General features: G+C 36.0%; 1 protein-coding gene across 1 annotated transcript in view; it reads right to left on the bottom strand.

Annotated features, from left to right (window-relative positions):
* The window catches only part of LOC128672700 (protogenin A-like), a 95,060-nt gene that overhangs the window by 14,056 nt on the left and 53,534 nt on the right, over window positions 1–27,470 (bottom strand). Inside the window, exons 3-14 of the mRNA XM_053750001.1 lie at window positions 19,109–19,301; window positions 18,644–18,765; window positions 7,237–7,384; window positions 6,792–6,854; window positions 6,205–6,388; window positions 5,220–5,363; window positions 3,383–3,547; window positions 2,646–2,907; window positions 2,016–2,131; window positions 1,093–1,171; window positions 492–653; window positions 138–240 (exon numbers count right to left, since the gene is read on the bottom strand). Of these exons, the coding sequence (XP_053605976.1) occupies window positions 138–240; window positions 492–653; window positions 1,093–1,171; window positions 2,016–2,131; window positions 2,646–2,907; window positions 3,383–3,547; window positions 5,220–5,363; window positions 6,205–6,388; window positions 6,792–6,854; window positions 7,237–7,384; window positions 18,644–18,765; window positions 19,109–19,301 (1,741 nt within the window). The remainder of the gene's footprint in view (window positions 1–137; window positions 241–491; window positions 654–1,092; window positions 1,172–2,015; window positions 2,132–2,645; window positions 2,908–3,382; window positions 3,548–5,219; window positions 5,364–6,204; window positions 6,389–6,791; window positions 6,855–7,236; window positions 7,385–18,643; window positions 18,766–19,108; window positions 19,302–27,470) is intronic.

Below are 27,470 nucleotides of genomic sequence, written 5' to 3' on the forward strand. Positions count from 1 at the left end.
CTAACCCACGATGCGTACAACATGCGTGTGATGTTCATACGCTACGACCACTTCCCATTTATAGATGGGCCGCATGCCTGTGTGGCTGTTTGGTGTAAAATAATAGTACTGACAACATTTGGAGACCAGACCCTCACCCGGTAACCACGACGGTGCTCCAAGGCACCAGCGTCCAGTTCTGAGGCAGCCACTGCTCGAAGCGGGACCCCAACACTCTCACTTGTAGCCCTGATGACGAACCTGCAACATTCCACTTTGTTTAACACTATCACAAAAAAATATGTAATACGGTATATGATAAAACGGACACTTGGACTTGGCTAATAGGCAACAATAGCTTTCGCAAAAAGGATCGACGTCTGGCCAGTTGTAAAATTACAGCCGGGTCTTTATGTTATTTTTTATGCTGACTCCAAATTTGGCAGCGTTTAGCCCAAAACCACGTCGATAAAAGAGTCTATCTGCGGAGAAAACTGAAGGAGAAGACATACCAGGTACAGTGTAGTTGGTAACACTGCCGTTCAAAGTGTAGTTCTGTTCAGAGCTGTCTCTTCTGGTCTGAAGAATCCACTGGACTATGCCTGGGTTCTGGCTGGCGAACTCTTCCCAGGAGACCGTTACGCTGTCGTTGGATACTTCAAACTGCACTGGGACTGGAAGAAAGAACATAGGAAACCATTATCGGCCCACAACACCCACTGCTAGATTTGGGCGCCATTGCTTCTATTTATTTCATTATTTCCATGCCCCATACAATGTCATTTGATTATCGGGTTAGGGAAATCTACCATTAGTGTTGCCTGATATTATACAAACGCCGCATTCTATGAACACCATTTAACCAATTAGAGTGAATTCTAAATCTAACACTGAAAATCATAAGAATCTTTTTGCCGCGAGTGAAGTTGATACTCTATTTCTCAGTGGTCTCCACCGCCATAGAGCGTGGATGTTCATTTCCACTTTCCACTTCAGCCGGTCTTCGGTATCCTTAGTTGTCAGACCACTGAATTTGGCATACATGTCATCTTGACGACATCAAGCGTGCTGGCTTGAGTTTGACCTATTACGTCGGAATCAAAATACACTTACCGCCCTGTCCCTGACAAACAACTCCCTTGGAGAAATCGCTGGCTCCACCAGAGTTCTTGAACTTTAAATACGCGCGAACCTAGAGTTAAAATTCATAGTTATAGGTACCGTTTAATAATTCATACAGCAATCCACCGATTTTGATATTGTGAAATTTCGCCCGGTGCAAAGCGTGGACAAAATACAAAATATTTTTTCATAATACCCATTTCATTTCCCTAATAGTTGGGGCGTTGGCCTCCCTTATATATGTATATTAAGAATACATAGATAAGGAAGGATGGACAATTCATGCGCTGAGCCAATACGAATTGGTAGGTACTCGTATTAATACCACTAACACAGCCAAGGCCAACGTCTTTACGTGGCCTTCCGAAGACAAAGACAAAGGTTATTTATTTGCGAAAATATGAGTTTACATTTTTTACAATGTGGTGTTAAAAGAAAAGCTTAATCCTATAGGATTCACCGTCCACGGGTGTGCAAATTTAAATGGAGAGAGCATGCTATCATCCCACAAAACAAAATCGAATAAATAAAGGTAACTAAATTAACTATTTTTTTTAATCTAAATCTATCATTAAAAAATCGTTCAAATTATAATAACATTTATCAATCAGCAAGGAGCTGAGGTGCTTTTTAAATACATTTAAATTCTGATCTTTAATTTGATGTGGAATTTTGTTATAAATTTTAGGTGCCATACATACTTTTACTGAGTAATGCCTTTTTAGAAGGGTGTAAACATATTCTAAACATAGTCTAAGCACAGAGGAACTCGAGATAGTACATATTATTTGGTCACTCATCTATGTCCAACCGTTGTGAATGTTAAGCCGCTATCGCAAGTCAAATGCGCAATCCACCGCGTCACGTAGATGCTCACAAAAAATCTTATATGGATGATTTAAAAGTGTACTAACCTGGAAAATGTAAGGGTACAGCGCCTTGGGTACTGTGATATACTTCGATGTATTATTTGTGGGTTCCCCATTATTTAGTCCGTTGTTTGAACCTTTGTCTCCAGGGAAGTAGTCACCTGAAATGTTAAAATGATAGTTTAACATCATCATATCGAGGGCCTTTTGGCTGAGACTAGTGTCAGAGTTTGTAAGAATTGCACCAGAATTTAGCAGTTTTACCACAACCGCGCCTGTGTCAGCAAAGCTAGGAGACGCCTTAGTGTCATTTTTACATAAGGCGAGGTTGTTACAGTGAGGTACATGGATCTGCCCCTACACGTACGCAGTCTCTATTCGTGAGTATAATTTGGGGACAAGTAGCAGTACATCTTCCGAAAATGAAATAAGATCCGCCCACCTATTTATAGCGTCATTGCACGTTACATTGCAATTTAATAAACTGGGTTCTTATTCATTTTTTTATTGACTACTAAAACGGCCATATTCTAATGGATGATCTAGAGATAATGTAATGTTTAATAATGTAAGGGTAAATGTTTAAACCCACAATTATAAATAAGGCTCGGTCTGAAGATGGTTAAGACGTGAATACTTCAGGCATTAACAACCCATTGGCGGAGCTTTATTTACCTGCAATGGAAGTCTGAACAGTGTACGCGATGACAGTGTATTTATCAGGTAGCCTCCACTTGAACAGCACACTGTTAGGGCCGTTGGGCCAACATCCCACGGCCCTAGGTATCGCGGCACTCTCGCCAGTGACCCGCAGGATGGCCCACGCCGTGGCCCTGGTCAGGCCGTTGTCGGCAAAGCACTGGTAGATACCAGCATCGTCTGAGGTCACAGCTCCGACAACCAGCTCTTGACGGTAACCAGTTTTTCTTATGTTATACTGAAAAAAGGGTAAAGGTTATAATAACAGTCACTCAAAAGTCTTCAGAAGAAAACGTACCTTATATGTGACTGAAAAATCAATAGTTGGAATCATTGGTCTATACGAATCAACTTAGCATTTTTTGTTGTGACTTTATTTGATAAGTATTACATATACAAGAATCAGGTTATTCTGAAAAAGGTCATTTTCCCTCTTTATCAAACCCTGGACTTCCGGTGTGGCTGTCCGGCAAGACTATTATGATGATGACCTCTATCGGTAATCACGCTGTAGACAACAAGCTAGCGTAGCTAAATGAGATAGCTATACATAGGAAACGTAGACATAACACGGGCACACGGGCAAAAGATTATTTATCGCTCTGTTCCGTTTCTTCACGTGTATTTCACACGAGACGTCTTGTATGTATCCAAACGAAACATGTCAAAATCTATAGTTTTTTCTGTCTACTGTTAAAGAATAAGAGACTTACCCGTTCCCCCAAAAGCAGGGGCTTCCCGTCCTTAAACCACGTGACTTCAGGCCTGGGATAGCCCGTGGCGGTGCAGTTAAATCTAACTGTCAACGCCCTGATGACCTCCTTGGAGACAGGTGGCAACACGATGGCCACTGGTTCTGATATCGTTACGTTGAACATCTAAAATAGAACAACAAACATTTGTTTACTATTTAGTTTAAAGTCAGTCGAAAGTCGTGTTATATGCTTTTAGGCGACATTATTAAAATCTGACACCAGTTTTAGCAATAACACAATCGATAAGAAAGAATAATTTTAAGGCCTGTTTTGCCACTTTCTGATACCTATATATTGCTAGATAAATCTGTTTAAAGTGATTGGCCACTTGGCCAGTTAACCATAATAACGCCAATTTATGGAACACTTTTAACGATATGTCACAAATAGATTACCTATCAGGTATTTTATTTGCACGAAACTGGCTTTAATTAACGTTTTAAATGTAGGTATTTCATTCCCGGCCTGTTGGCTGGAAGGGATAGTTGAATGGAATAATATTTGTGAAGATTAACCCACAGCACATAATATACTACAACTCTGCCTTTTTTTAAAAGTGAATATTAGTTATGTGTGTAATTTTGTTGGTCCCACAATTTTATTTTGCTCTTTTTGTTTTATTCAAGTTTTTTTTTATATTTTCAGTTTTGTGTTGTGGTGTTTTATTTTTTGGTAATAAACTATGTTCTATCCTATTCTAAAAATGTGCACGGAGATCTAAATAGGCAAAATTTCTACTTTTAACTTTACACGTGTAAGCCCTAATAGGAACTTGTTGTCATTGGAGCGAGTCGAAGTTCGATTCAAGATGAACGAATTATTTGAGCGGAAGTTAATGTAAAATACGGTCTAAGTTACGAAAAACGAACGAGTCTAGTGAATTTAATATTCTTCTTCATAGTCGTATTCCTCATGGCTGAGGGTCGTGGTCATTACGTGGAATGAAACACACACAACAACTTTCTTGGCATTATTAATGGTGGTGGTTTGCCATTGCCTTCTCCATTTCACACACAAGTTAATAATAATCAACCAGTGTGCAGGTTTCCTCCCGATGTTTTCCTTCACCAGAAGCAAGTGGTGGTCTATGAAAACTACTATACATGAGTCCGATTGTTATACAAACTCATGTGGCACGAGTAGGATTCGAACCTGGGATCTTTCGATCCACAGGCGGGCGTCTTAACTATTACACCACCACCGCTTCACTTCCGCTTCACCCAGCTTGCTTATTTAGAAGAAAAACCTAGAAAGTGTCGATGCTGCTTTTCCTGCCAATCAATGGAAAGTGCTTAAACTGGAGATTTTTATCATAGACAAGATATACAGAAATTGATATCACCTTTGATATAAATTTTCAACCTGCGTACAACGCAATTGTAATTTAACCTGTGTAGAACAACGCAAATACGTTTTAACTATTCGGCGGCGACGCGCAGTTTAAAGTAAATAAAAGTATGTTTTTTCTGCCATGATCGAAATTACTGTTGAGATTTTTTTTAATCATAAGAAAGGCTGTAAGATATCTAATATCCGAATTTCGATCAAGAATGTGAATCAAAAGCAAATAATAATATGTCTTTACTGACAATATAATCAAAATTACAGAATTCGTTTTTACCTTTAAGGCAAATTTTCAAGCTTCAATTGTAACGACCGATCGCTCAACTAAAAACCAACAACCTATATATACTAATTAGAAAGTGTGTGTGTCTCGTCGAGTGGCTGAAATGATAAACGCTCACTCCTATTCTCATTCATCTCAATTGACTCTTATTACGTAGACGGTACGGACCTTCTGCTTAATTGGCTTCCCGTAATTGTAGCTCACTGTGCACCAATAGACGCCCGCTTTCGCCTCATCCATATTCCAAATCCCGTAGAGCTGCGACGACGCCAGTTTGGATGCCACTCCACGGGTTTCCTTGTGCCAAGTCACCTGGAATAACGATATTGTTGAATTTGGGAGTAATTTAATGATACCAAGAACCTTATAATATCCCCGCGGAGTGATACCGTGTTATGAAGCGAGAAAATCCGTGTAATATCGCAACGTAAAAGTTGGGAATCTTAAAGTGGTTAATAAGTACAATTTACACGACAGGCAATCGCAGCCCTATTTTACAAGCTAATAAAAGCTTCTTTTGTCTCGGTGTTTGTCTGTAAACATATCTTGCAAGTTAAATTCCACCTAATTCTATTTCTTCCGCAATAACTACTTCTTCATCTGACTGGAGTCTGTTGGATCATGCCAATATAACTTTACGCTTGTCCCACAAAGGTGAAAATTTCCACATTGCTTCAGTTTATTTATTATTATAATGCTTTAATAAGCATGACTTGATAGTGCATCCAGATTCGGCTCCCAACGAGGAAACTTCTCAACGGCTTTTGTATACTTCTTAAAAACTGGAGTGTTTCAAGGCAATATCTGGCCCGATCATGTGTGAGTGACGGAACAGAGCTAGTGGAGTATGATTTCGACCTAGTATAGGACCACTCCGTGGATGTCGTACGAAGCGACTAAGGGACACATAGCCTATATAGCTGATAATAGCATTCTTAAGGAGGGTTGACGACAGGCAGGCGGCGACGGCGAGTAATAACACAGTAATAGCCATATCTTCAAAATTTTAAGGCTACTTTTTACGCTGACCCGTGGCTTCGTGGCGTCATAGCTCCGAAAGCAGGATGGAACGCAATGTACATATAGCGCTAAGTTGAGTTAAGTTTTAGTCACCAAATCCACTACAAAGCTTATGAATAGCCCAAATGCCTACCTGAGGTCTAAGACAGCCAACGACTGGGCACACGAGGGTGGCCTTGCCTCCTGGAGCCACCAGAATCTGCTCCTGATTGGTGAGTGCAGACACTTCTGATTCTGATGGACATTCGTAGTCACCAGCGTTCAGCCATATCGACGCTGTTCTGTTTTTATGAAGAACAATATTTTCTGCTATACATCTGTAACAAAAGAAAATACATTATTGTCGATGGATTGGCTGCATTTCGGGGCTTCGCTCCTATAGAAATATCGGAGCAAAATACACCCGCCAATGTAACTCAGAAATAATTCAGCTTCGTCCTGGTGAAAGAATTTTGGAAATCGATTGATAATTCCAAGGATTACTCTCCACATGTAATCTTACAAACACTTCCTCATTATATTACTATAATGTATTGTATATTATATAGGAATCTATTGGTGGTGACAACTGCATGAAAATCCGTGCAGTAGTTTTTGTGTTTATCGCGAACAGACAGACATGTGCGGTAGAGGACTTTGTTTTATAATATGTGTGGAAGTGTCGACTATGACAAATTCAGTCTATTTAAGATCTATAAAAAAATAAATAAAATATCTTACCTATATGTGCCTTCAGCATCCGTGGCATCATTTATAATCAGGTCATTGCCTAAGATTGTGTATCTGCAAAAAAGGAAATAAAATTAATAAAAAGCCAGCCAAAGAATGTGAAGCTTAGCTTTTTCCATCAATTTTTCTTCCATTCTTATTGATGATTGATGATGACTATTGATCTCTCAAGAAGATCGACGGATCTATTACGATCCGTCGATTTTCATTTTTAGGAATCATTTCCAAAATTAAACATTACCACAGAACAGATTAATTATTTTAAAGCTAATTCTATAGTCTTTGTTAAAATTTGAAAAATTGTGACGACAGCGTGGCCGCAGCGGTCGAAACGCTCTGAGAACCACTCTTGGTCTTTGGCATTTCTAGTTCTCAGCATCTTCTCTTGGCATCCTTCTTCTGATACTCCCAATATTTAGCATTAACAAATTGTTACCTTTCATTGTTCTCTATAGGTTGGTCATCCTTCCACCAGTGCATCAATGCTGGCGGCCTGGATCGGACGTGGCAGGACAGCAGCACCGGTTGTCGATGGTCCGTCTCTGATCCGTTGTTTATGGTTATGTATATCTTCTTGTCCATGTCTGTAACAATTTTTTGATGATTAATAACATGGTTTTAGTTCTTTTTGACATTACCTTTGTACAGTTATATTGCTTCCATGTTCATGTCCACGAAAGAGCAGTAGTCATTTTATTAATGAAACATTTTTTGTTGTACATTAATACCTTTTGCTAACCCAAATAACTTGACATATTGCATTGTTTTCTGTGTATATGTCGCGTGTATTTGCCGCCCTAAAATAGAACCACTCCGTTTCGCGATGTGACGCGACTAAGGCATAAAATCTGATATAGCTTGATATTGCTAAGAGACAACTATATATTACCAAAGAAGGTAGACATTAGCAAGGCGGCGAGTCGTTAAAACAAAAATTCAAAATTTAGAGAAATTTTGACGAGAGGGTTTGGGGCGTTACAACCATAAATGAAACCACCGCGAAGACAAGAGCGGCCATAATTATTATATTACTCCAAGCTTAGATTATTTAAAACATCAAGTACATCTTAGGAAAGCCTACATTGATGGTCCAATAACCACGGATATTAAACTAATGTGAATTAATAACGCCATCTAAACTCAAATTTATAATTACAAACTGTTTGAAGAGGTACAGATGAAAATCATTCGTAGTTCGCAAATTATAAGAAGGCTCAAACAAGCTGCTTTCCGATCTTTGAAACTTCAGGGCCAAACTAAGAAAATTACAGATGTAGAACTTACTAATCTAAATCCTATGGAACACAGGGGAAAGAAATCATCATTCGACATCATTTTCAGCTTATGTCAACCCACTGCTGGGTTCCTATTTTCCTTCCTATTTTATATACAACTCCTTCCTATTTTCGCCTATTGTTCTGTGCCAGTCTCATCCTTCGTCCACTTTGGTAACTAAACTTACTTAACCAGTTACAAAGCAAGATTTTTCTTTCACTGTTTGATAACCAAGGTTGCAAAAGAATATATTTTTTTTCATTTTTGTAACTTTTTGTACCAGTTTATAAGTGAAGATTTTGTGACCCAAACAATGACCTGACCAGCGGACTGGTGGTATATCAATTGGTCCCTGTCCTTGTGTCGGCCACGAGAAAGGGAATACACCTATTTAGTAATTTTGCAATGCGATTCAGAAGTGGTCATCATCGTTAACACTTAGCTTCCCCCTCTTAAGCAACATAATAAGCTTGTCGAATCGTATATAAAAAAATTAACACCAGTTTTAGCCATAACACACTCGAAAAGAAAGAAGCAGAGCTAAACTGTTTCATTCGTTTCAATATAAATATACTTTCGCTGCCTTCTGCCAAAGCTGTATATCTCTTTAATCATCTCATACAACATCCACGTGAAATCATGAAGTATTCCCATTGAAGGGCGGGAACTACATGCCTCAAACGGACAACCGAATTCTGTACAATCGCTAACTTGAACGTTTCATATGATATAAAATTATTGTTTTGAATATTGCTTCGCTACAGACTTATTATTATGATAGAAACTTATCTAAAACTGAAACAGCTTTGGATTATTACACGTTCAATTTAAACAAAATATGATTTCAGTAAATACTTAGTCTATAAAATATTATACACAACAAACTTTATTTATATTCACTGTTATTAATATATAATAATGCCTTAGTTTTTCCATAGAAATTTCTATAGAACACAAAATATTTCTCTATAAAATATATAATTTAACCTTTTTACTTAATTTCCTATTTGTTAGTTATGTAATTACATTGTTATATTGTGATACATAAATATATATGTACAAACTAATATTAAAAACCATAAAGCTCATCTGTAGATATGGAATGTCTGTCATAAAGAAGCCGATATATTTAAGGTAAGTAAATATAGAAATATTTAAATGGCTATTTTAATTTTTGTGGTTCCCTAAAATCTTGACTTTTTCCGAGTTATTTACTGGACTGAAGACAAAAGAACTCCTCGATCCCCCAAGGAAGCGTGCTCGGATGTCTTCTATTTCTTTTATCGACCTCCCAAAAATAATAAAAGAGCATTGTGTCTTGTTCGCCGACGACATCTCAATCCTAACATCAACAACTAGAAATAATGGGAACCTTCATAAACACCTAACAGAAATCCTTACAAAGACGACAGACTGGTTGAGTGATCACAATCTGGAAGTTAACTACTCCAAAACCAAATTAATGGTCTTCCACCCACACCAAAAAACACCATTAAACTTAGAATTTAAGTTCAATGGGATAGACTTGGAAGTAGTAAACACATTCACTCTGTTGGGAATGGAGATAGACAGGCACGTAAACTGGAAACAACACATTCAAAAACTGTGTGCGAAATTATCCAAGTTTGCATATGCTCTCAGAGAGATAAAAAAAACTACAGACATAGAAACAGCACTTACCACCTACTATGCTTACGCCTACTCATGGCTTAGCTATGGCACGATTCTATGGGGAAACAGTACCGACTGGGCTAGTGCTTTTACGCTACAAAAAAGACTGGTTCGAAATATAGCTAATATTAAACAAAAGGATAGTTGTAAACCTCACTTCCAAAAACTAAAAATCCTAACCTTACCGTGTATATACATTTTAGAAATATGTAAATTCGTCCGAAAACATCCATACTTTTTTGTAAAAAGAAAAGATATACCCACAAAATACACATCTCGACATCAAAACAGATTACAACTTCCCATATCACGCCTTCGACTTCATTCGACGAGCCCTCTAGTAATGTCTATAAAATTATATAATAAACTTCCAGAAACCATAAGAGACATAGAAAGCTATGCAGTTTTTTTAAAACATGTTAAAGAATTTTTGAACAACAAGTGCTACTATTCTATAAAGGAATACTTAGATGACAATGATAAATATTTTAAAAAATAAGACCTATTACTTAATTGAACACACACACATGTAAAAAAAATCTATTATGCATAATAAATTAATTAGTTAATTATTAATAATATAATTTAATATATCAAAATATATTCAATATCTTAATAATTATAATTTAAATATTTGACATAAAACTAATACCCCTATAATAAAAAAACAGAAATCTATCAATAAAATTAATAAAGCACGCATATATATGATTAGTTTTTATAACATAATGGCCCTTCTCTCATTGCAGCGCCCGTCAGGGCCCTTAATTGGTTCTAATTCTATGAAAACACCTGTATTACATTAAGGACGCAATAAATGATTTGATTTGATTTGATTTGATTTGAAGAAGAGAGAGATCGGATGCATTGATGTGTGGCAAAAAGGTCAATCAGTCATTCGCCGAGGGTTACTCTTGGCAAATTTTAAGATATTAGGTCAACGGAAAGTAGGTTTGATACATTTATGAAATCGCAAAAATGCGACATAAATCTCAACATCCACGAGAATATTATAGTGACAGGAATACAGCAAAATATCTAAATATAAATAATATACTCGTATAATAAACAGTATTTACTTGTACACAACATTACAGAGTAATAACGAAAACAGGTTTCTTCTACTTTATTCGGGGTTTCTTCCGATAGCAATTTTCTCTTTGCCCGAATATATCAGTTTGTCATATTGGAACCGTTCTCCTAGCCGTAATAAAGACTCTTTTATACATATTTTATTAGTAGATAAATATTTCTAGCTTATATTTTTGAGATCACAAAGAAAGCTGTCATTTTTGGGTGTTCTTTATAGAAATTGACTGTTCGTCCAACGTCAATTGAATATGTATTTAGTGTTAACTGTATATCTTCAGTCAAAAGAAATAGTTTATTTATTCAGTCACTAGATCTTGTCCGGGGCTAAAATATTGTTCTTTTTATATATAACTAGATGTTGCCCGGGGCTTCGCTCCCATGGGAATTTTGAGATATAGCCCATAGCAATCTTTCTAATGTTGAAAAAATTTTTGAAATCGGTTCGGTAGTTTCGGAGATTACCCGGCTCAAACATACATACTCACAAAGTCACAAACGCTTACCTCTTTATAATAATAGTATAGATTTCATGTAGAGTAGTTCAATATCATCATCATCTGCAGCCCTCTGTTACCCACTGCTGGATATATGTATATGTAAATTCGTCCTCTTTGTTTTTAATATATGTTTCTGACCTACATTTGTCAATTGACGTCTTTGGATAAAAAGCGCGATGAAGTTTGTTGCGCCGTTCTTCTTCACCTACGCTTTGGAAGTCGGTACTAGACTTAGTAAGTAAGTATTTTTTGACGTCAATAAATAAATAAATAGGACAAATCACACAGATTGAGCTAGCCCCAAAGTAAGTTTGAGACTTGTGTTATGGGATATTAACTCAACGATACTATATTTTATAACAAATACATATATAGATAAACATCCAAGACCCGGGCCAATCAGAAAAAGATCATTTTCCATCATGAACCGACCGGGGATCGGACCCGGGACCTCTCGGTTCAGATTCAAGCAATTTACCACTGCGCCACCGAGGTCGTCAAAAGGTCAATAAGTGATGTATATCGTCCTAAATTGACTAAAGAATTTTGAATTTCAATACAGGCTTCCTTCCGTCTACATCAATTTTCACTGAGTAGTTCGCTTGGTCTTATTGACGTTATGATCGTCGATTGAGTGAGAATTGAGCCAATTAAATTTTCCAGTACCCTATAACGTTACCCCTTAAGGTTTAACGGTTTTAGGGTAAGTTGCACCTGTCAACTTTGACATTGACTTTTAACCTGCCCGCCGCCATGCTGTCGTTTACACAAAATGGCATAGTTTGTGTTTTTCTGTGCAGGTTAAAGTTAATGTCAAAATTGGAGCACCCATTCTTAAATGATTAACGAAACTCTGACATCAAGATACAGAGAAAGAAGGACGTCTATCCGTCCTGGGGTTGACAGAGCCATTTGTCACAAAATTAGACTAGATTTACAGTTGAATAGTATACATAATTATTTTGGGACTAAGCATAAACCAATAAGCCTCTTGAATCACAAACAAAGCCACTGATATCTAGTTTCTGATAACTGTTGTAACTAATTTCTGATCCAAAGGAACCTATTACCGAAGATTTGACAACTAATCCAATGTCCTAGGGAGCGACAAACGCAGCCTAACTAACAGCGCGACGTCATACGGAAATGTTGACAATATAAAGAACGTTTATATATTCGCCTCACATCTTCCATAAGTACCTACCTACTGATACGTTTGCTAACTTATAGACAACAATAACATTCCCACAGAGAGCTGATGTCAGGCAGTCATAAAATCACAGCCAAATCTTCAAAATTATTTTAATTTTACCGTAACTTCGGACTTCGCGGCCCCACAGCGCCGAATATAACTGGGATCACTCGAGGATTAAGATATTGTAGTGTAGACGATAAAATACAGGACAATACAATATAGACGTAGTCATTCCTGCATGCACAGCGTCGCATTCAGTTGTCGCAGCGTGCGCTCAACTAGAACGTAGGATACGATTACCTTTGTTCCAAATCTTCTGTCTGTCACTGTCAATGTCTGACGGTGTCAGAACTGTCATTTCAATGAAAATTAAACCTTTGCTAGGTACACGACGAGTTTAACACCCACTCCCGCTTAATTTATTACTGTGGTTTAAGGTAGGCGTCGAATGGATGGCCCCATTTTAACTGTTCAAACAGATTCGTTTCAATTACTGTACAAAAGGTACTGTTAAAAATAATCGTGCAATTTTAGCTCGAAATATAAGGTATTTTCCGGTCAAGGGCTAGTAGGTAAAATTCACTTTCTGGTTTTTTGTTACGTATGTAGATATACGTTATATAGATATACGGAAGCGGTGGTGGTGTAATGGTTAATACGCCCGCTTATGGATCGAAAGGTCCCAGGTTCGAATCCTACTCGTGCCACATGAGTTTGTATACCAATCTGACTCATGTAAGTAGTTTTCATCGACCATCACTTGCTTCCGGTGAAGGAAAACATCGTGAGGAAACCTGCACACTGGTTGATTATTATTAACTTGTGTGTGAAATGGAGAAGGCAATGGCAAACCACTCCATTAATAATGCCAAGAAAGTTGTTGTGTGTGTTTCATTCCACATAACAACCATGACCCTCAGCCATGAGGAACATACGACTATGAAGAAGAAGATATAGATATACAGGATTACTGGTATCTAACGCATAACCTTCCAAAGGCGCATAAGGTACATAGAGACTAACATCTTTTGTTCTACGACTTTTGTCTAAACGCAATAGATACAATTTTTTTTTTAGTTTTAATGTCGTTTCTATAAAACGTTAACTCTATATTCGATTCCGCTACATAACGCTACTGTACTGTCTCGTGTTGCTTGGCTATTACATAGAGTTAAGATGTGTACAATCGCAAATTAGATTGTATTTTTTTATCATATGTAAAAAAAACTACGAATCACGAAAACTCGTAGAATAAAAGTTCCTTATTTTGATGTACCCAAGTAGTCTTTAGGAGGTTTTGCGTTTGATACCAGTGACCCTGTATATTTTAATATAGAGGCAGAACTCATTCGAATTAATCGATTTATGTTGTCCACACACAGTTCAATCGAACACATACACAAACGCTTCGTCGCAATATACCTCTTTCTTTTATTTTTCAAAATGTCCCCTGATAATTGGCGTTACGTCGCAGAATGTATGAATTTGAAAAGATGAATAAAAAGGAAAACAATAAAAAAATAATTTTATCGATACGTCGTTATCGATTTTGTTTAACAGAGTAACTAACCTCTACACATTTGCATTAAAATATAAATTTAAAATACGCACTTATTAAAATACACGAGTACATAAAACTTGCTAATATAGACCAGGAAAAACGCTTAGCTACGAAAGTCAAACGATTGCTACGAAACGTCTACGACTACTACGAAATCTCTACGAGTGCTACGTAATTGTTCTACGATCGCTACGAAGAAAATTTCAATGTGTGTTTTGTTTCTTAAAATTGTCACTGATACAGTTTCTCTCTCATCCGAGTGTTTTCTCGGTTTCTTCCGCCGCCATAAATCATCTAAGCCCAGGGTCTACTTTCGCATTTATCTCCTACGCACCACTATCACTTCCTATGCTCTCAGATGTCCTTCTGTTATACCCCTTGAAAACCTCAAGTTAGCAGTTCTTGGATTTCGCCTGTTTTACCAGTACGAAGCGGCAAAGCCAGTCATTGCTACAGTGACACGTCTTATCTCTTACGAGGTAGACAGAGCTTTGGTGTAGCTACCACGATGAACTGAATAGGTCTGCGGTTGTTATTGGTGCAATTGACAATTTGAAAAATTAACAACCTAATCCAAATCAATATTATAAATGCGAAAAAGTAAGTTTGTTACCTCTCCACGCTTTATCTGCTCAACCAATTGAATCATCTTGAGATTTTTCACATAAGTAGTTTGAATTATGGAGAAGGACATAGGGTAACTTTTCATCCCAAAATTCAAAATAACTGTGGGAAAACACGAGCGCAATGCCGCATACCGCGGAGAAAAACTAATAGGAAATAAAAAAATATTTTATTTTTTACTACCATGCCCGTAACTCACGTTTTTCGTTCACCCAGGACACGACATGATGTGTAATTTTACTCAAAAGACCCTAGTTACATTGTAATTGGTAGGTTTTGTCGAGGGTTCACTTTACGTTCACTTTGTGGGCATGACAGGCTAATTTGTCAAGTTGACTGTATGTTTTGGCATTGTCAGAAGGTTTCATTAGCGCGTGAGGTTATAACACAGATTTTATAGTTAAGTGAGTGTCAAGTTTATATGTTTTAACCCTCGACGACATAAGGAAGTACCTGTAAGTTTAACGTGTCTGTGTATTTGTATGTCTGTCCGTGGCAAACGGCCCGATTTTGATTTAGTTTTTTTTTTTTTATTTAAAAGAGAATTTTATCGTGTGTGCTATATTTGGAAAATGTGCGTGTTCAGCCGTATGGATACCGTCAGCTCTTTATAGTAGATGAGATGAAGCCAGCAACTCTCGAGTCGAGTTCAGAGATTTTGAATTTAGTTTTTCATAATACGTGGTATCTCGTCCCCATTAGTAGAAACAAGTGGTTCAACGATTGAACTAGTGAACTACTTTTTCCTGTATGTCATTTTCCGTACTCTTGGCTATAGATATGAAAAAAAACTTTCAAGAATATTGGTTCATGGTTCAGTAGATAAAGCGTGAAGAGGTAACAAACAAACTTATTTTCGCGTAGTAATTAGTCGGAATTGGGATTTATCTATTGTATTGTAGATGCCTTTTTTATAAAATATTGAATTGATGGTACAAATATGGATATATCGGACAGTGCGGACAAGTTTACTCAATTTGTACGGAGTATCTACTAATTCTTGTTTACGATGACACCCGACCTATTTCTGTCATGGAGACAATTTCAACGATTTTGAACACCCTTGATGTGGCTTACAACGATCAACAAATCTCAACCTTGACGTTGGCAAAATCATCGTTTTGGCGAACGATGGAGCCTTGACACATTAAAAAAAAAAACGGGTTGCACTCCGGGAGTGCCCCGTCAGAAGTGAAAACTTGAATATTAACGTTGTGCATTTTGGACGTCTTACGAATTTTCGATCAGGGTCACGTGACCTGACATGAGTTAAACATTTTTTACCCATCGCAAAAAGTGCACAACGCCGATAAAGAAGTTTTCACTTCAAAAAAAAAAGAAATACCGGCTTATATAGCCAATATTGTAAGTAGCCCGAAACACGTTTCTGCTTACGACATTTATATTAAACATAAACATGATCAAAGCAAGTTGTTATAATGCTCCGTGCCTTGTCAAAGGGCATATATTTTCGGATGAAAGCCACCTGAGGCTGTTATTGGTCGAAAAATTTCTTTGGAACACAGAAAGCCGACCACGGTGTGGGTACATTTGAAGAGATTTTCTAGATGGTTAGGAATCCTGTGATGTCCAAGCTTCGAATCATGCTTGGCCCACAATAATAAGACAAAGACAAAAGTTATTTATTATCAAAAACACGAGTTTACATTTATTTCAAATGTGTTAAAAGTGTTAAAATTTTAATCCTACATATTTCACCGTCCACGAGTATGCAAATTTAAATGGAGAGCATGCTATCATCCCACAATTCTTCATAGTATTCGTATTCCTCATGGCTGAGGGTCGTGGTTATTACGTGGAATGAAACACACACACAACAACTTTCTTGGCATTATTAATGGAGTGGTTTGCCATTGCCTTCTCCATTTCACACACAAGTTAAGAAGAATCAACCAATGTGCAGATTTCCTCACGATATTTTCCTTCACCGGAAGCAAGTGGTGGACGATGAAAACTACTATACACGAGTCAGATTGGTATACAAACTCATGTGGCATGAGTAGGATTCGAATCTGGGACCTTTCGATCCACAGGCGGGCGTCATAACCATCATTACACCACCACCGCCACATTCACACCACCATTGCACAATACAACAAAATCGTATAAATAAAAGTAATTGAATTAATTACATTTTTATCTGAGTTTATTATTTAAAAAAATAGTTCAAGAGATTTTTTTTTGTTATAATAACATTTATCAATCCATAAGGAACTGAGGTGCTTTTAAATAAATTTAAATTCTGATCTTTATATAGTTGTGGAAATTTGTTATAAATTTTAAGTGCCATATGCACAATACTTTTACTTTAAGAAAACTTACACGCTTACACTTTTTGTTCTCGTGGAAATTTCTGGAAGTCCTAGTTTAGGTCCCGTACACTCTTCAACGAATTTACTTACACACTAAATTATCTATCAGTCAACTAAGGAAGAATTTAATGTATATCGCGATAGTGATTTTGACATTCAAGGAAACTGTTGAATAGCATTTTCAAAGCAATCAAACATAGCAAACAATTACGTATATGTTAAAGTCCCGAGTGAATCAGAGTTCTGATTAGAAAGCAGATTAGGATAATGTGTTTGTGGAGCTGGCAACATTACAGGTTTAAAAGGGGTTGGGAATTAGGCTGGTAAACAACGCTTTTCGCTGAGATCGGGCGAGGTGCGATGTCCTAGATAAACGACAAATACGGCAAGACAGCGCGGTGCAATCAGTCAATATTATATGGATAACAAGTAAACCAACACTCGCGGTGTCTAGTTCTCGCCTCATTTTCGCTTTCCAGAAATTTTGACCTTGCTTTCAGACAAGCTCTGTCAGAAATTTAAGGAGAGCCGACATTCAGTACTTAATAGGCACATAAAGAAGAAGAAGCTAACCATAAGCTCGTATCAAGCTAAGAGGTGAAAAATCTGAACAGCTGAGAAATGACATTACAAAATAGAAATACCAAAGAGGATTGAGTTCAGGCAGGCAATAGATAAAACTATAGCCGAAAACCAGACATAAGAACATTATGTCCTTATATCTGTGTGTTATAACTTAAATCAATTTAAGGATTATTTTTCTCGAGAAAAAGACCTAGAATTGGATAATACTAAAAAACAAGATTTACTGAATATGTTAGTTACTAATATAAACACAGCGTCGTATTGCGCCGTGCAGCATTCAGTTGCTCAGTTATGGCACCGTGAGAGATAGGGCGTGATAGGAATTGTTGACGCGATGCAAGAAATTATCTTTTTGTTAACCACTACTTTATTTGTTAATAATAGTGTACTTTATACTATGTTTCTACACGATTTTTTGCCATCGGAAATCGGAATCCATCGTTCGCGAGTCCGACTCGCACTTCACCGGTGATTTATAATATTATGTTAAACAATAGTAATGTAACAGATTTACAAAATGCGACTAGACGCGTGGGACATAATTTAAAAGCTTTATAGTCATAAAATAATAGACTTTCCAGAATATTCGCCTCACCTAAACAAAACAAATAAGAAGCGTTTATCCGAAAATCCTCAACATTCAGCATTATCCTACATTCTTGATAAAGCGCTAAATTTCCCGCATAATTATTCTCTAATGGAAACCCTAGTTGAGACGAGACAATATCTTGAAGATTAATGTTTTGTCCGATAAATTGAAGATATATATTTCTACTACTCTCTCATGCTGGAAAAGTTTGGCATTATGATTGGTAATAAGCCGTACAGTTTAAGTTCTAGAGCATAAAGTAAAATCTTCGTCTAATAATTTTATAAATGACAGGTAAATAGGACAGAATGAGTGAAGTGAGAATGCGTTTCTATGTTTCCAATAAGTATAATTGTTGCTATTCAGTCTCTAAAATAGTTATATATCATTTGTATATATTTGAACCACTATTCAGACTTACTTGCAAACTTGAGATGCACAGGATAGCCGAGAAGCAACCCGCCCTGGTGGCGGATGGCGCACTGGTACACGCCCTCGCTGCCATTCTGTCGGCGCACCTCCAGTATACCGTTTGTGTCAACCCTACAAGAAATCCAAATAAACATTATTAAAACTTTCATTAATCGGTCTAACAATAACAGCTTCGATGCGAAATTCACAAATAGTTAATTCTTACCATAAACAACCAATAGGTTATGGAGATAACTCAACACATCAAATTCACTTATGCAGGATGTAGTAATGGTGGAAATGATAAAATAAAATACGTTATGATGATTCAATATTGAGATAAAAACACCCTCACACTCAGGATTAATGTAGCTCTACAGAATTATAGAAATCGATTGAGTAGTTCCAGAAGTTCAAACACACGAGCATACTTTAAATTATTATTATGGGTTTGTACATGTGGATTTCTACTCACCGTTTGTTGTTCAACTCAAAATTGTCGTTTCCTCTCCTCCACAAAGCCGGGGCTTTGGTGGAGTTGCCAGGGACATGTTTGGTGTCACCCCCCTCATCGGCCAATAATGGCGGCGGGGGTCCACGGAGAAGCGAGTGCGCATCGCAAGCCAGCGACGCGCGCGGCGGTGCGCTCCATGTTATATTGTGTACATCTGTAAGAGGAGAATATAATCATAAGTTATCGTGGAGACTGTAAATCCATGGAGTGAACTTGTACTTGGATGATTGGCTGGGATCTCAGACACGCATTTGAGTAACATTCGAACTCTAGGAGTAATAACTCAGGAGATTTTTGGGGTTACACATATTTTTTTAAAGTTTGCATGACGTTCATATCTACTGATATTGGAATAAGAATTCCAGAATTGCGTAATAATATTTCGTATATTCATTGCCATCAACAAAAAATCGCGTACACAAAACGCGTGGTAATCAGGAATTCTTGAACATACCAAATATTATTTTGTTGCAAACAATGCCAAGATCAATAGGCGTGTTGTCGTTCGAGCCAAGTCTGCAAACACAGTGATTGATGATTACTGACCTGTGTACAATCAACCACGTGACATATTACCCTACATGGAATTCTATGCAATGGTAATGGCGGTGAATTTATAATAATTTGGGTTTGGTTGATGTGCTGTCGTACTTGTAAATAAATTGCAAGATAATATAATTAAATGTGTAGAAATATCATGTTATATATACACTTTTGGTAGCGTGTGATCAGATTCATATCTTAATATCCACAGATAATCAAAGGCAATGGTCTAAGATAAACTGAAAAAATATCCTTTCATCTTAGACTTTTTCAAATAAATTTATATTTTAATATTATTTAAGTGTGTGAATTAAAAAAAAAATACTTGTCCCTTTCGTTGACTTGGCTGGGACTCTGCTGTACTTCAATTTATGTGACATATTTAATTTGTGAGTATATTATGTACTTACGTGATCATTATCGACTTGAACTGATAGCTCTTCTTTGAAAAGAAAGAGACAAAAAATAGTATAGTGATCATATGAAATAATATACTTACTTTTTGTGTTTTTCCTAGGTAGGTTTGGAAATGAACAAAAGCCGCGCCAAGAAATACTTTCCTATTTACCAACACTATTGAACCTAATTCCTAGGATAAAAATAACTCTCACGAATGAAGAACGAAGGCTCTTCGCCTGCACACCGACGAAACCGGAGGGAGAGGTGGGACCAGCTACAGTAAAAAAACTTCTCAACACTGAGACTATAACGAAAGGAATGAAAATTGAAGCGACATTTTTGTATTATTATTTTTCTTCAGAAGATTCCGTATTAATACAACATTGGGCAGCTATTAAATTACTAGCGACGTGTGGTCTTGCAAATCTTCTCATGAATATCGTACGAGGAGACTGCTGATAGGCAACAATAGCGTCGTCAAAGAGGTTTGACGATGGCAGGCAGCTGTACCTTTCAAAAAAAGGGGGGCCCAGCCGTAGGCAATTAGAGGGCGAAGTGCGGTTTTGCATTTTGCTTCTCACTATCGAATCGATTCAAAGTGAGACGCAGTGAATTACGATATGGTTGTCGTTGTCGTTGCGTTACTACAGCGGACTGTGATTGGTTATCTGCGTCTCACTTCGAATCGATTCGATGGTGAGATGTAAATAGAAAAGTCGCACTACGCACACAGAACTAGATATATTAGAAAATATGTTTGTAGTGTGAATATAAACACACATTACTTAGTATAGATACAGATATCAAATGTTACTTCAGTAACATCTCTCAAGGGAAAAGAAATATAGATTAAAAATGTGTAAATAAATATCTTAATTGCCATCCTTCTCGGAATTCCGCAATTCAGTGTTTGGCAATTACTTTCAGTCAACGTCTATGAAAACAGACATTTTTAGTACGAAAGGAAATTAAAAAATATTTTTAACATTTAGTTTAACTTCCATTTTCCTTCTGATGGGAAGAGGTCTTCACCTTGTCCTTCCATATACATAGATAGGTAAAACAGATAAATAAATATATTAGGACAAATCACATAGATTGAGCTAGCCCCAAAGTAAGTTCTATACTTGTGTTATGGAATACTAACTCAACGATACTATATTTTATAACAAATTCATATATAGAGAAACATCCAAAACCCGGGCCAATCAGAAAAAGATCATTTTCCATCATAAGCCGACCGGGGATCGAACCCGGGACCTTTAGGTTCAGAGGCAAATACTTTATACCACTGCGCCACCGAGGTCGTCAAAATATTTAGATACAAGATCGCCTACATAGCCCTATAGGTACTTTTTCAATAAATCATACTTAACTGTTCGGGTTTACTTGACACAATTGATTTTACACTAAAAATAATTGTTCAAAAATAATTGTTCAACAATTATTTTTAGTGTAAAATCAATTGTGCGAAAACAGATTAAATATTTAACAAAAGTAAAGTTTGAAGCTAATCATTACAATCGATGAGAACTCACGAAGAATTTAATTTATTACAATGGTTTCAGTACTCAGTTTAATCTTAACTAGTATTATAAATGCGAAAGTAGGTAAGTTTGTTTATTTGTAAGCTCTTCACGCTCTATCTAGTCCACCAGTCATCTTGAAATTTTGCATACATGGAGTATGGAGAACCTTCACAGCATGAACTACTTTTTTCTTCCTCAAGACAGTTTTTCTAATAAATTTTGCTCAATGATATAATGTCGGAGGTCTTTTTTAATTACTTTAATTATTTTCACATTAAATAAGACATCAAAGTTGATTCTAAGCGCCTACAAAGTTGATAAACACAATCTGGCATTTGTTCAACCAAGTTCAAGCTAACATCATTCTAAATATAGTCTGTACACCGAAACTCTGTCTTTTCTGAAGGATAATTATGTAGATATTAATCTTTATCCTTATACATCATTCCTTAATTATCCTTACATAAATAAATATAAATAAATATATTAGGACAAAATCACACAGATTGAGCTAGCCCCAAAGTAAGTTCGAGACTTGTGTTATGGGATACTAGCTCAACGATACTATATTTTATAACAAACACGTATCTAGATTAACATCCAAAACACGGGCCAATCAGAGATTATTTTCCATCATGACCCGACCGGGGTTCGAACTCGGGACCTTTCGGTTCAGAGGCAAGCACTTAACCACTGCGCCACCGAGGTCGTCAAAATAAAACAAAGTCAACTGCCGCGTCTATCTGTCTGTTCGCAATAAACTCCGGATTTCCATGCGCTTTCACCAATAGATAATGTGGTTCCTGACGAAGGACGGAACGCTAGTTAAATATAAAATAAATTTATTTCACCAGAAGTTATTACTGGTTAATTACAAATTATTTATCTTCGCAAAAAAACTGGACAAATTGCACGAAGCCAATGACATTAAAACCAGTTAAAACTATACACATTAAAAAAAAACTATTTTAGGAAAATATATTTCTAGCTGTCTTGAAAAACCTGAATTTTATTACAAAGTATTATAGTATACACTATGTAGTCACAGTTAAATAAATCGAAATTGATGGCCATTTATTTATTATTTTTTTTATTAAAATTTATTATTTTTTCCTCCTTTTTTCCTTTTATCAGCACTCGATCATAATCATAATATGTTTCAGTATACCTTTTGACTATTGTACTTACATTGTACTGATAAAAAATAATACATAAATTTATATTTAAAAAATGGTAAGCCCTTCTGGCATGATAGGGACCAACACTGTTTGAATGAGTTTCTTTCGGCATTTCTTCTCAGCAGTGGTCGTTCCGAAATACTAGTAGTTTATAGCTTTGGTAAATATCATTTGATTTAGAATATGACGTGAAAAAGTGCCTGTGGAGGCCTAATTTCTTAATAAATGTTTTGATTTTGATTTCCTACCAAAGCCCGTTTGGTGAACTGTGAACATTGTCATAGAAAATTATAATACTTTCAAAGTACAAAATTCCTAGTGTGAAAAAACTTTAATTTTTCGCTAAGAAATAATAAAAATTGAAAAAAAATATGAGATATCGCTAGTGTAGGGCCAATAACGCCTTAATAATTCTTCTGGTATCATTTGTGCTTTGTTTACATTTAACACTCACCCTAGCTCACCCATTACAACATTGAATTATAAATATGCAACAGCATTTCTGAACGAATTATCTTGAGATGTGCCTTAGAATATATGAATAAACAATGTTTAGGAACGAATATTTAATAAGCTTGTTTAAATATGGTCGCATTAACATTCTGAGGCAAGAAATTGTGTATTGGTTAATAAAATAATTTGCTTACGGAAGTGAAATCTTCAAAAGAATAAGACGGATTTTCGGCTTCATCAACTCTTGATTCTGAATTATATAGCTCAGCCTTGGTCTCGATACTATTTATAAAAATGTTATGAATTAGTAAAAATTTATAAAAATAATTTAAAATAAATATATTAGGACAAATCATACAGATTGAGCTAGACCCAAAGTAAGTTCGAGACTTGTGTTATGGGATACTAACTCAACGATATTATATTTTATAACAAATATAGATAAATATCCAAGACCCGAGTCAATCAGAAAAAGATCATTTTTACAACATGACCCGACCGGGGATCGAACCAGTGACCGGCCGAGCCTCTCCGTTCAGAGGCAAGCACTTTACCACTGCGCCACCGAGGTCGTCAAATTGTATTAATATTATATTACCAGACTGACAGTTATCCTAATATTATAAATGCGAAAGTAAATTTGTTTCTTACCTCTTCGCGCTCTATTTATCATTTGCTCAACCAATCTTCTCGAAATTTTACACTCATGTAGATGTAGGTACGGAGAAGGATATAGGCTACCTTTCATCCGGGAAACTGTTCCCGTGAAGAATTTACGCGGACGCAGCCGCGGGCAAAAGCTAATCCTCTTGAACATTGTCTTATTGACGGCCCCGTTCAGTGCGCGCAATTGTTTACTTTTTCTAGTTTGATTTTAATATATTTACGATTAATAATAATTTTCACATAAATAGTTAGGTACAATCAACAGCACATCATGTTATCCTACATGAACTTCTATAGCACAGTAATAGCGGCGACTTTGCAATGAATTTGGGTAGGTCGATGATAGGTTAACTATACAGACAGATAAAAATAATATTATAATAGAAAGTTCCGTTGTTAAGGTTTCAACTACAACTCAAGTTTTATGAAACCAATCAGTATTTAAGCGTCTAATCAAATAATTAAAACCCACATATGGAAATGAAATTAACTTTTATACTTATCGTTAGTATTTTTTCCTTCTCTCATTGATATTTATGGGAAATTTAATTACCGTGCATCAATCTCATTGCATCCTCGTAATAAAAAAACATATTTGCATATATAAATATAAGCAGTACAGCTTTATCCGTACTAATAATACATATGTTTAGATTGAGAGGATTTTTCATATGAAGATATTTTGAGAGCATTCGTAGAGTGACCCCGCAATAACAGACAGATTATTACCAAACAATATTATTATAAATCTATAAATAATACATTTTAATGTGAATGTGTCCTTGTTTGTCCTTCTTTCACGTCTAAATAATGGAGCAATTAATTAATAAGTCATTTTTAGTTTAGAGATGGTAGAAAGGTTGACATACTCGTAGATATTGGCTATTTTTGTGTGAGTGAAGCCGTCGATAACAACTAGTAAATTAAAAAAAAAAAACATTGAGGTTAATTCTGAATTGAGGTTATGTTTTATTCCGAGTATTATAGTTCCTAAACAATCCGTCAGCGGTGGTGGCGTGCGTGGTATACATCTACTGCGCAGGTCAAGGTTACGATCTGCCATCTCTCTCACATTTTAGTAAAATGTCTGGCATCTCTTTCTCGCCACTTCCATAAGAAGCCGTGTCCGTTTTCCATATATTATTATTATTAATAAAGTATTTCTTTTTATCGCATATACATTTCCATATTACCAAAATATGTATAAACCGTACGCATGATGTACGCACCTTGATTTTTTTAATATTAAACAATGCGTGTTTCACAATCTACAGATCATCAAGCTACAGAAAGTATTCCATACCACTATCACACCTGCATACAGCGTGTGCCATGGGCATTAGATACAAACATTATATAAATAACGTATTTACCCTTCACGGGGTAGACAGAGCCGAAGGTCGCGAGAAAAGTAGGCCACATTGATAAACCTCATGTTATATCTATATTTGCCGGAAAAGTTACATAATACTATGTCTAAACAAAGTTAAATGATTTCGATCCCTTGTTGATCAAAATGAAATTATAGTAACACACTTTTCCTTTTATAATAAAGTGCTTATATAAACCTTTTTAGATAAGTCAGTTATAATAATCCTAGGGTACGAAAACTAATGCGATTTATGTCAAATTGATAGAAAAAACCTAATCGCAAAATCTTTATTGTTATCAGATTGATATAAGACCAATATGCGGATAATATGGGTTACATAGAGAACGACGACATAAAAAGAGTTTCGGAAAGGTCATTTTTTATTTAACTTTTTTATTTATTTAATTTTTTTATTTTTAGTTTTATATAACAGTGTAAAACTTACAAATAGGAAACGTAGTAAAGCTATAGCTTTTTTCTATAGAAATTTCTTCCAGTAGACCCCTATAAAAATGGAAAAAAGAACCATTAGCGTGTACGTTTTTCTTTTTTATAATGAAACGATTTCAAAGATATCGTAACAGATATATAAAAATTTCATTGTGAAGTTTTATAAGCTGACCCTCAGTTGATGGAACACGATCGTTGCATTTTTAATACCTCACAGCGATGGAGGCCGTTAAATTTATAATAAATTGTACAGGATGTGAATGACATTCAGGACGAAGGTTAAACAAAAATGTGTGTTGGTCACTGCAGATATAATTTTGTAACCAAAATTGTGCAATAAAATATATAGGTAATAAATATAATATAAATAAATAAATAAATATATTAGGACAAATCACACAGATTGAGCTAGCCCCGAAGTAAGTACGAGACTTGTGTTATGGGATGCTATTTCAATGATACTATATTTTATAACAAATACATATATAGATAAACATCCAAGACCCGGGCCAATCAGAGAAAGATCATTTTCCATCATGACCGGACCGGGAATCGAACCCGTCCCGGGTTAGTCTCGGTTCAGAGGCAAGCACTTTCCCACTTCACCGTCGTCAAGTAAGACAACACATGAGTTCACATGAGTTCACATGCAGCAACAAGTAATACAAATCATTTTTATGACGTTTTAACTGCACTGTAAAGAACTACCACCCCATTTATTAAAAATATACAACAATTTAATATTAATGACTATCCATATGTACACAATAATACAATTAATACTACTAGTATGTAGTCAATGTAAACTACAAAAACAAATAAAAATTTTAACTGCGTTAAAAGACGTTTTAACTGCACTGTAAAGAACTACCACCCCATTTATTAAAAATATACAACAATTTAATATTAATGACTATCCATATGTACACAATAATACAATTAATACTACTAGTATGTAGTCAATGTAAACTACAAAAACAAATAAAAATCTTGTTGATTCACAAAAATGTCGTAAATATGAAATACCTAAGTTCTATTCAATCCATAATAAGCTACGTCAATAAACAAATTTCCAGTTCGCACACCTAGACTTCAAAGGGCAAGGCGATAATAGATGTTTTGTTACTTTCCGAAAACCCTTTTCAAGATTCATATTGGCGAGATGTGGGAATAGGCAAGATAAATATTCATATCAAAATAAATATTCTTTTATTTTCATTCGTGTCACGGAAACTGCGTGTGTGTTCTGTGTACATACGCAGTTCGGTGTCATTTAACATAATTATTATACTTAATTGTCTCGTGTAAATAAAGTGACGTGCTTTACACCGGCCTTTTAATCCCGAACAGTGTGCTTGTAACGTTCTTGGCGTCCCACTTTGATCATTGAGTACTACTCTGTTATTGTCCGCTGACTTTGCTCGATGGAAGGAAGTATATTTTACTTTAAGTTTTTATTATAGTTAAACTTCTTTAATCGATTCAATACATAGACGAATATTACAAAAGGTATTCACATAACCCGTTTAGGTGGTCTGTGACAACTTCCGACTGTGTTGCGCTTTTTATCAAACATTTTGAAAGATTGAGTTAGATCAAGAGAAATTGATTAACATATAACATTCCAAAGGATGAATTGAATCGAATGACTGGATTGTAAAATATATTAAGAAAATTGAGTTTTTTCTACCCTTAATCACTTTAAATGTTAGGTCGGTTACCTGGATTTCAAT

The sequence above is a fragment of the Plodia interpunctella genome, chromosome 9 (assembly GCF_027563975.2).
Source record: "Plodia interpunctella isolate USDA-ARS_2022_Savannah chromosome 9, ilPloInte3.2, whole genome shotgun sequence".
In the NCBI taxonomy this organism is placed as follows: domain Eukaryota; kingdom Metazoa; phylum Arthropoda; class Insecta; order Lepidoptera; family Pyralidae; genus Plodia; species Plodia interpunctella.